The sequence below is a fragment of the Corvus brachyrhynchos genome, unplaced genomic scaffold (assembly GCF_000691975.1).
Source record: "Corvus brachyrhynchos isolate BGI_N302 unplaced genomic scaffold, ASM69197v1 scaffold59, whole genome shotgun sequence".
NCBI lineage: Eukaryota > Metazoa > Chordata > Aves > Passeriformes > Corvidae > Corvus > Corvus brachyrhynchos.
The window spans coordinates 3,817,659-3,827,420 of NW_008246054.1; the positions used below are offsets into that span (position 1 = coordinate 3,817,659).

At 50.4% G+C, this 9,762-nt stretch overlaps 1 protein-coding gene and 1 long non-coding RNA gene across 2 annotated transcripts in view; one reads left to right on the forward strand and one right to left on the reverse strand.

The window, feature by feature from the left end:
- The window catches only part of ADAMTSL2 (ADAMTS like 2), a 26,459-nt gene extending 17,993 nt beyond the window's left edge, over positions 1-8,466 (reverse strand). Inside the window, exons 1-9 of the mRNA XM_017745407.1 lie at positions 8,322-8,466; positions 7,325-7,467; positions 6,676-6,751; positions 6,186-6,288; positions 4,441-4,586; positions 4,215-4,338; positions 3,164-3,244; positions 1,846-2,021; positions 577-919 (exon numbers count right to left, since the gene is read on the reverse strand). Of these exons, the coding sequence (XP_017600896.1) occupies positions 577-919; positions 1,846-2,021; positions 3,164-3,244; positions 4,215-4,338; positions 4,441-4,586; positions 6,186-6,288; positions 6,676-6,751; positions 7,325-7,467; positions 8,322-8,432 (1,303 nt within the window). The 5' untranslated portion in view covers positions 8,433-8,466. The remainder of the gene's footprint in view (positions 1-576; positions 920-1,845; positions 2,022-3,163; positions 3,245-4,214; positions 4,339-4,440; positions 4,587-6,185; positions 6,289-6,675; positions 6,752-7,324; positions 7,468-8,321) is intronic.
- Positions 8,467-8,488: 22 nt separating this feature from the next.
- LOC108449484 overlaps positions 8,489-9,762 on the forward strand; it is a 5,927-nt gene continuing 4,653 nt past the window's right edge. The window contains exon 1 of the long non-coding RNA XR_001865638.1: positions 8,489-8,760. This is a non-coding gene — a long non-coding RNA (uncharacterized LOC108449484). The remainder of the gene's footprint in view (positions 8,761-9,762) is intronic.

The following is a 9,762-nucleotide window of genomic DNA, read 5'->3' on the forward strand; positions in this document are numbered from 1 at the left end:
GGGGGCAAGAGGCAGGTATTGGCTTCTGGGGAGGGGGAATCTCATGGGGTTCTCAAGGGTGTGCAGCTTTGGGAGGGCTTATCCCGCTATGGTGTGGCCAGAGGGGAGCTCAGCACCCGCCAGCACTGCCCAAAGCAATAGCAGAGGTGAAAGGAAGGTGTCCTCCTCGCCCCACAGCCCATGCAGCCATGCTGGGAAAGCACTCCAGGCACTTTGGGGGTGGGGTGCCCAAGGGACTCGAATGGGAAGGAGTTGCTGGGGGCTTTGGAGGAGTGGGAGGTGATGGGAGATGTTGTGACAGGGAGTTTTGTGCACCCAGGGCTCCCTCCTGTCCTTGGCATGAGGCAAAGCACAGCAGGGCACCAGCGGGGAGATCTCACCCGGTGTCCACCCCCCGCACGCCCCCACCAGAAACCAGAATCTGAAGGGCAAAGAGGATTTGTGAGCAGAGATGTTTTAAAGAACTTTCCGAGGTTTCCAAAACACAAACCAGCAGAACCACCAGAGGTAGAAACAGAGCGTTTCTCAACAAGAGCTCTGAGAAGCAGAACAGTGAGGCCCAAGTCTCCTCCTTACCTTGGGGTTGTTTGCCCTTCAGTTTTGGCTCACAGTCAATTGTTTCTGCTCTTTCATAGACCTCATTGGTTTCCTGACCTTTGCTCAAGTTTAAATCTTCCTCCGTGTCCTGCCTTCCAAACACCTGGTTCTCCAAGTCTATCCTTTCCCTGGAGATTTTCCCAAAATAGGTTGCATTGTGCTGGATAAAGCCTAATGGCACGTCTCCATCGAACTCCCGGCTCTCTTCGCTCTCCGACTCGGAGAAGGTGTAGTAGATGGGCTGCAGATTTTTTGAGTGTGGCTTCCTCAGGAGAGTGTATTCAAACGTGATGGATGGGTTCTTGCCATTTTGATTCCAGACCTAGCAAAGAAATGAAGCTCTTAGCAGGTGCAGGGAATTTGTGGCACGCAAGGCACAGGATTCATCTTGGACCTGACAGTTGGGGAGCATCTATTTTGCTATTTCCAGTCTGTTTTCCTTCACAGTGCCAACTTCTTCCTGCTGGAGCCCAGCACCATTTTCCAAGGGTTGTTTGGCAGTGCTGCAGTGGGGATTAACCCCAGCTCAGGAGCCACAGGTCACACTTCGTCCTCGGCCACTGAGTGACCAGAGGCTTGAGGGAGCGACTTCACAAGTCCCTGACTATCACGTGCAAAGCCACTTCTTGTGGCTTTATGAGGAGCACACCCTCCCCTGCAGCTCCTACATCCCACTGGAGCTGGGGACTCCCAGCTGAGACAACCTCATAGTGGTCTAAAGCTTTTTAAGCACCCAAGCAACCATCCTTTCCCCTTCCAGAAGAGCCTGGGGCTAACATGGAAGATGTTGGGAGCTGGGCTCTGGCTGGCTGCCCAGAAGAAAATTAAGGGCCTTTTCTCCAGATACCTGGTTTTGTGTGGTTTGCTTTCAAGAAAGAATTGGGGTTAAAGTTTTATGCACTTGTCTAAGCTCTCTGGCCCAGTTTCTTATTTTTGCTTTTCCTGCCAGGTAACTTGGATAAAAATGCCAAGGAGTAGGAGAGAAATCCCCTCACAGTGCCTGAGGCATCTTCTCCCTGCAGAGAGGAGTTACCAAGCCCACGTTCAACCACTCAGAGCCCTGCCTAAATCCAAGAGCACTGACACAAGTAAAATAGGGTTGGGTGAGGAACTGGGAAGAGTCACTCCCCTCCTCATGTGAAACCATGGCAGGATTCTGCTCCCAAGCTCACCCCTTTACTCGATCCGAGGTGGATTTTCTCTTTCCCATCACCCCCAGGCTTGGGAACATGAGAAGTCAAAGCTCACCATTATGTTCAGCCCTTGGTTCGTGGGTCCCTGGGCAACAATGTACTCGATCCCGGTCTCGTACACATCCATGGGCCGGCGGTACTTGAACACCGTGCCTGCAATGTTGAAGTTCTTTGGACTGTCAACTTTATAGTTCCCGTTGAAGAAATAGTACCCGGCTTCATCAGCCACAGCTTCAAAGAAGAGAGAACAGTCAGTGCCGTCACGTGCAGGAGCAAAGCTCTGGATGCTGCCCCTGGTTCGTTCAGGGGGTAAAATCAGAGTGTCACAGGAATAAAACAAGGGATTCTCCTACATGACAACGCGCTGGTCACCTGTTTGCAGCACGTACCATGTGAGGACGTGCCCAGAGTTCTGGGCCGCGAGTCCCTCCACACTGCAAACTCCTGGGTATGGGGCTCACACTCGCCCCTGGCTCCTGTCACCCTTTGGGCACCAGCCCAGCATGGACATTGAACAGTCCCAGCTCTGCAGAGAGCCAAGGGCAGGAGCTGCCTCCTTGGGAGCTGATGCCCCCTGAGCCAGCAGTGGCCCAAGACAGGTCGCCCCAAGCTAGGCCGGGAACTGTTCATCACATCAAGCCTTTTTCTTTCATAGAATCATCCTAGAATGGTTTGCAATGGAAGGGACCTTAGAGCTCCTCTCATTCCTGCCATGGGCAGGGAAACCTTCCACTGGACCAGGCTGCTCAAAACCCCATCCAAACCAGCCTTGAACACTTCCAGTGATGGGGCAGCCACCTTTCAGAGGCCACAAGCCTCTGAGGCAGCAAACGTGCTTCTCTTTGGCAAGTCTGGATTTTTCCACACTGCCCCTGAGCAGCTCTGTCACCTCCCCTGTGAGATGGGTGGTGTGGTCACCAACACTTCAGCGAGGCCACACATAGCTCACATCCCCTTGGTGCTGTTGTCATTGCACATTCCCCAAGTGAGGGAAAGCCAAGGGGATCACGAGAGAGGTGAAGTCACTTGGCCATCTGTGATCCAGCACCAGGGCGTCTGTCACACCCCACTGAAATCCCAACAATATTCACCAACATTTTCTGCATTAAAGCAATCAAAATGTTGACAAAAACAGCCCAGGTGCTCAGACTGCAGAGAGGAGCAACACCCTGGCTTGGACAACACAGTTGGATTTACATTGCCTACGGATTTAGCTCATGTCTGCAACAAATGGACTCGATGATCCTTGTGGGTCCCTTCCAACTCAGGATATTCTGTGATTCTATGACAAAACTACATCCAGCTCCGCATTGGAAAAAGCATTAACCAGCATAGGCATGCATCCTAGGGAAGTACCAAGAGGTTATACACACCCAGAACATCTGCAGACTTTTTCCGTTCCACTATCTGGATATCCCTCGCTCCGGCGGGAATGTGCGTTACCAGGGAATAGCCTACGGGAAACTACGGATTAATGAAAGGATCTTTGGAACCAGCGATCTGAGCGAAGCACTGCTCAGGCAGAGCTGCAACCTATCAAACACGCTGGCCTGGACCCACACTTTTAATGAGCTATAGATTAAAAAACCCCAACCCTTCGTGTTTCGGTCTGCAAACAGGAGCTTATCGGTGATAGAAGAGAAAAATGTGTGAATTGTGTCCTGGTTTACAGAGGGAAAACACATCCACGGGGGGAAAGGATTCAATCCTTACATGCACGAATATCCTGTTTATCTAAATTGGTGTAAGAGAATACATCTGCAGATGGTTTTATTAGCTAGAGAAGCTGCTCTGTGGTTCAGTATTGATCCCTGCGTTAGCCAGCGTTCCCATAACCCCAGCAGGAGCTGACAGCTGGTTCCTCCTCTGACTCCCCTTTGCTTAGCACCAGGCAAGAGATGGGACAGGACAAGCCCTCCCACAGCACTGAAGTTCCTGCAGTTTGCTCCATCTCAGAGAGCATTAATCATAATTCCTGAATTAGATTGTTATATTTAGGACATGTAGGTTCTGCTGCTTTACATCACACCAATTTTTGAAATCCTGGTCTTGCAAGATATTGTTGCTTCCTGTTATTACAAATAGTTTATTTCTAGTTTTACTGGGTCATGAGTGTCCTGGTTTTGGCTAAATGACTAAAAAAGACTAAAATAGATACCAGCCTCTTGCATAACCCTTTTGCACCACTCATCATCAGAGACCTCTGGTTTCTGACAAGCACCACGCAAATTTCCTGTTTTGGTTTTTTTTTTTTTAAAAGAAGGTTTTCTCTGCCCAGATTCACAAGTGGCATTAACACACATAGAACACGTGGGAAAAACTGAAGCTGGGCAGCTGGTAAGAGCTGAAAGCAATTTACCAAAAAAAAGAGTCCATTTTAAACCCAACCCTCTCAACTAAAGCCCTTGGTACCCAAAGCCTTACCAAGATGAGAATTTCCTTTCCGGTAACTGCCGGTTACGTGGGTGCAGCTGCTCCCATCTCCTTGGCAAACTCCACATTTATCCAAGGTGTGGGTGGAAAAGAGAATGCCATCGCAGCCAATGGGCTAAAAAATGCACAGACAGAGCACTGAGGGTCAGGCAAACGTCGCACCCACTGCGATTCTCTGAATGCTACTAACAGTATTTTTGCTATAATGTTTAACAACCTCACATTTTCCAGACACGCAAACCCCTCGGAAATCTGTGTATTTGCAGGATGTTCCATCCCTGGCCTGAACCATTAACTGTCTCTGGCCATCCACAGTGGTGCAATGAAGGTCACAGGGCTTGCTAGAAATGTGAACATAGTCATCTAAGGGGAAAGGATATAAAGAGAGATTCAAAAACAGCAGAAACACCACAACTTTCATCCTACCCAAACCAGTGAATCTCTGCCAAGCTAAACAACAACAGCACCAGCACAACTGCAGAGCAGTGAGAGTTCAGAAGTTGCCATCTCTTGTGTTTCAGGCTAGATGGGAGATGGCACTTGGACAGTGTGACAGCCTTTGCACAGCCTGGCAGGAAGAGATGCCCCAGGGATGCCAGGGGCATCACCAGCACCAGCCCAGGGCAGGCACTGAGGCAGCAGCCCTGCTTTGTGCAAGGACTTGCAGTGTGATATATGTACCCCACACAGCAACATGCATGTTCACAGAGCAACGGGAGTTAAATTAACAGATGCGTTGTTGGAAATCCTGGTGTAAGACTACATTCAAAACCATAGCAACTTAGAGCCTTTTATAATCTCTAACTCTTCCATAAACATTCACCCGAGATGGACTTAATTCACCCTTTGCTTTCTGCAGACAACAGCTGGCTGGCAGCACCCACCAGCACAGTAATCCCACATCTTATAATATCCACAGGAAGCAAATGACAAATGCATATTTGCATCAGGAACCCAATGCCATGTGTTTGTCTCCACCAACTCCTGAGCAACCAGAGACCCCCCTGGCCTGCACGCCCAAGCAAGGCAGCATCAGTGTCAAAACATTCTGCTGCAAATCCCCCAGGAGCCACATGAACGCCTGCTCAAACACAAAACAATTCCCTGCAACATCTCTGGTGAGTCAGCTTGAACAGCAAATGTGCTTAAGGAAATTGTCACCTTCAAGGGACAAAAGCCACCAAGGAGAAATAGCTCATGGACCAAGTTCTACCTTGTTGTCCCTGCCAAGGCTGGTGAGCCAGGGGCTTGGTGCACAGGGAAAATGATTTGATGAAGATAATCGTTCCTAGGTGTGTACAGAAACCCCTAAAATACAGTTGCAGTAGATCCCACCTCTATTCTTAGGCACCCGAATGTGAATCTGAAGAACCAGAGCTCAGGAGCCTGCCCAGGAAAAGGATCCTGGCTTCCCAGTAACTCTAAAGCTTGGCCTGGTTTGTGTTTAATGCTTGATTTTGATGGGAGTTCAGTGCCTGAAAGTTCAATAAAATCTCAGTCTTTGAGTCCCAAGTTGTTTCTGCAGTTCTTGCTCACCCCAGATGACCAAAGTGACTGACTGCATCTCGGTGACATTTGACAGAGCACACAGAGGGCGTGGGAGAGACAAAAGTCACTGAAAACAGCACAGCCAGCAAAGGCCCCAGCTCAAAGGACACTTGTCTGGGTGAGCCCGACTGTCCCTGCCAGCACAGCCCATCACCCCTGCTCTCACATCCTCCTGCAGCCTCTGGTCCCTGGGAGCTGTGACCAACACAGGCTACAGACATGAACTCATGTTGTTATTTAATTTTCAAGCTACCCCGCAGGTTCAACGAGCCTTTGAACTCAGGAGACAGCTGATTGTGCCTCCAAAACACCACTTTAAAACAGCAGAGGAGGAGCCTTCCTGCAGGCTGTAGCATCATAACTATCAAAATATTTGGCTGAGCATTATGAAACACACAAAGAATGTCTTGTTACCAGGATATAAAGGTTTCCATTGATACGTTCTGCCATTATACACATGGGAGTTAAATGATGAACACTGCTCCTCTCGAAAGCTCCTTCCGTTCACAGGGCACTCCTAGAATGGGATACATTAACATCCTGACGGAAACAAAGTGCGGGAAAGGTTTCTGGCACATCACCACCAGCTGCAAGGAGTGTTTCCATCACCTTCCCCAGCCAGGGCCACATCCTCCTCCTCCTCCTCCTCTTCCTCCCCCCACTGCAGGAACCCCCTGGGAAATGTTGCCAGAGCCACTCTCTGGTTTTATGGCCCCCAGCACAGGCAAAAGGCTCAAAGCCCAGACACTGCTGATGGGCACCAAAGAAGGGAACTCCCAGCTGCTTGGAGGGGCAACAGGATGACAGCTACAGGACAAGGGGTGCTCCCTCTCCAAGGGACCCAGAAATGCCATACATGACTTTCCACACCAGGTGTTCCCAACAAGACAAAGGATATCCTTACTTGGACTTTGCAGAGCTGGTATCTTTTGGATGTTCCAGTGCAAGTTTTATTAGCCAGCCCACTCACTGACTTCCTTCTGAATAAAGACATGATGGTTAGACAGGGGGCAGAAATCATTTCCCCTTGTTTAAATAGATTTATCTCTGCCTCAGTAAGGTCAGTGTCCACACAGCAGATGCACAGAGAGATCTATCAGACTCCCTGGAGTTGGCAGCAAAGGCCTCTGTGGCTTTGTTCCCTGCATCATCAACTATTCCAGGAGGTATCATGGGATGAGGGCCTGGGCACAAGGTTTACAAAGTGGCTTTTGGCAACTGCAGTGCCCAGAGAGGGCAGAGCCAGGCACAAAGCAGATGGAATCACCAACCAGCCCTGCACCAGGGGGTCCTCACTGCTGTGCCCCAAAGCCTTGAGAACGGCCTCAGTCTGTGTCTGCTGCCTCTCTGCACTAATCCGTGCTGGAGAAACTGCAGGGCCAGCACAGGAATTCCTCAGCTGGTTTCTCCTGGCAGGGATGCCCAAAGCTCAGGGAATCACCTCCTGCCCAAGCAGGCTTTGCCACACACCTTTCCATCAGTGCTTCTCTCTGAGTGATGACCTTTGGGTCAGCCAGCTGCAGACCCCCCTCCCCAGCCCGTGGGTGCTGTACCTCTGCCTCAGGCAGTGCCTCTCCTGGGATTTGACACCTCCCCCACAGGTCCTGGTGCACGCTGTCCACTTGGTCCACTCTCCCCACCAGTAAGCAGTGACATCTGACCCCTCCTCCAGGCTGTTGGACGTCTGTGTCAGGTCCTGCTCGGAGCACGGGGGAGGAAAGAGGAGCAGGAGTCACATCCAAACCTCAGAGCCTGTGGTGGGACACTGAGGGCACTCCCCCCTCCCGGCCTGCCCCACTCGACCCGGGCATTGCCTTCTCCAGCTGAGGTCAAGCCTGAGGTTTCCATCCCTGCATTCTTGCAATTGTGTTTTCATTACAAAATTGGAATGAAGTGGCAATATTTGGGATTCCTCAGGAAAGGAAATTCTCATTGTTTCGCTCAGTTGGCAAAACTGAGTTCCCAAACAACCCTAAACTCTCTGAGACTTTTGGTGCTCTCTGAGTTTTGCTCCACAGAGAATTCAGGGAGCTGGAGAGACAGCTGCAGCTGAAAGCTCCACTGGGAGCTTCAGCAAACCCTTGCAAAACCCCTCTGCAGCAGGAGAGCCCGTCAGTGGGTGCCAGGGGATGCCAGCAGGCTGGAGGAGCCCGTGTGCTCTCTTTGCAAGCACAGGTTTGTCACTTCAGGAGGGTCCCTGACACCCCCACCTCCCACCCCATATTGTGACCATGCATCAGAGGGCAAAGGAACTGCAGATGTTGCATGCAAAGCAAATGAAAGCTCCGGGCACTGCAGGGAGTGAGGAGTGACGCTCACCCAAGAGCAGGGCATGGCTTTCAGAGTCCTTGAAATGCTCTGTGAGTGCTCTGAGCCATGGACAGTACAACTTAGCTTAAACCCAGACTAAAGAGTTAAGGCAAATCGTAAGCCCTCACAATTTTTGGAGACCTTGTGCATGCACTGAGCAGCTCTGCAAGCCCAGGGGGTTCCCACCCCAGATGCCAGAGCATTTTAAAGCCCAGAGACCCCCTGAAACGATACCATTACCTGAGCTATGACAAAGACAACGTTGCCCACAAGAAGAAGGGCCAGGGCGCCTTTCAGCTGCAACTGAGCACTGAGGGAGATGCTGCTCCACCTCCACTTGGGTATCTTCATCCTAGAAAGCAACCAAACACTGCACTGAGCACAACTCCCACCCAGCCCCATGACCAGCAGCAGGGGCTGCTTTGCCTGGGTTCCACAGCTCCTGCCTGCTCCAGCATTCCCAAAGGGACAGCTCGGTGACACCGACCACCAGTGACTGCAGGGGCTTGAGCCTGGAGTTTTATTTAATTAATAGAAGCATCAACATGGTACAAGTTCACCTCCCAGCTCAGTTTTGATCTGTCAAACCACAACTTTGCACTGGTTTGCAGTGGCTGCACCTGACACCGCTCCAAGCCTGTCTTGGAAGAGAGCCTGGCTCACACCGAAGCGCTGCACAGTGAGTAACCAGAAGTGTTCCTGGATCTATAAAAGCAGTGCATTTAAATATCCCCATTTACAGGACCGCTCTTGGAAGAATGACATGAAAGGCTTCAAAAACAAAAAAATGCAATTAACAGCTGTTATTTCTCCTTTTTTCATTTATTCCACTCCAATTCCCCCCGGTTCCCAGGGGAGAAGAATTTTCTTATAGAAAAGACACAACCCACAATTAAAGAGCAGAAATTAGGTATCCCAAGTGTCAGCCTTTCATCTCTTTCTCCATCTGCCTCATGAAAGAGAGTAACCCAGAATGGCATTTTCTTAAATAAAACCCAGCTCAAAACCACAATACGTTTTATTGTGAACCTCCCTGCAAGAGCCAGAAAGGAGCAGGTTTCAGGAAATCATGCTTCCAGGCAATCAAAGCAGCCCATGTCCGTAAGAAAAAGGAAGAAAAAATATCCTCCCCTAAGCTAATTTCCCTTGAAAAGCAGCTAGACAGTATCTTCGGGAAGCAGGGGGGTGGGAGAGGTGCTGCTCCTGGGGAGAAAGGGCAGGACTGCAGACCTGCAATATAAAGAGCTTCTTTCCTACCCGATTTTTTGGGGTTTTTTTGGTTGTTTTTTTTTTTTTCCCTCACTGCAAAGGTTTTTGTAGCGGTTTTGAAATCACAGAATTGCCGGCAATACCAACCCTGCTTTGCTGCCTGGCTTAGAAAAATTACCAGAAGGCTTCCAGGTCCCCAAATCCGCTCTGTAATCGCCCTGGGGGAGAGGTCCAGCATGCTAAAGAGACTTTCCAAGAGGCAGATCCATTGATTAATGGGAGCCCGGAGCGCTTGGCCGGGGATCCCGCGGACAGGTGGCTGAGCCTTGCCTTACACTTGGTTCTCATTCAGGCACCCAGACCCTCGTGACTCGAAGCCAGTACCAGAGCGCGCTCGGAGTTTATCCTACAGGCGCTCGGGGCTGCGTGGTTAAATGTAGGAGGAAAATTGAGGGAGGGGGCAGGGATGTCG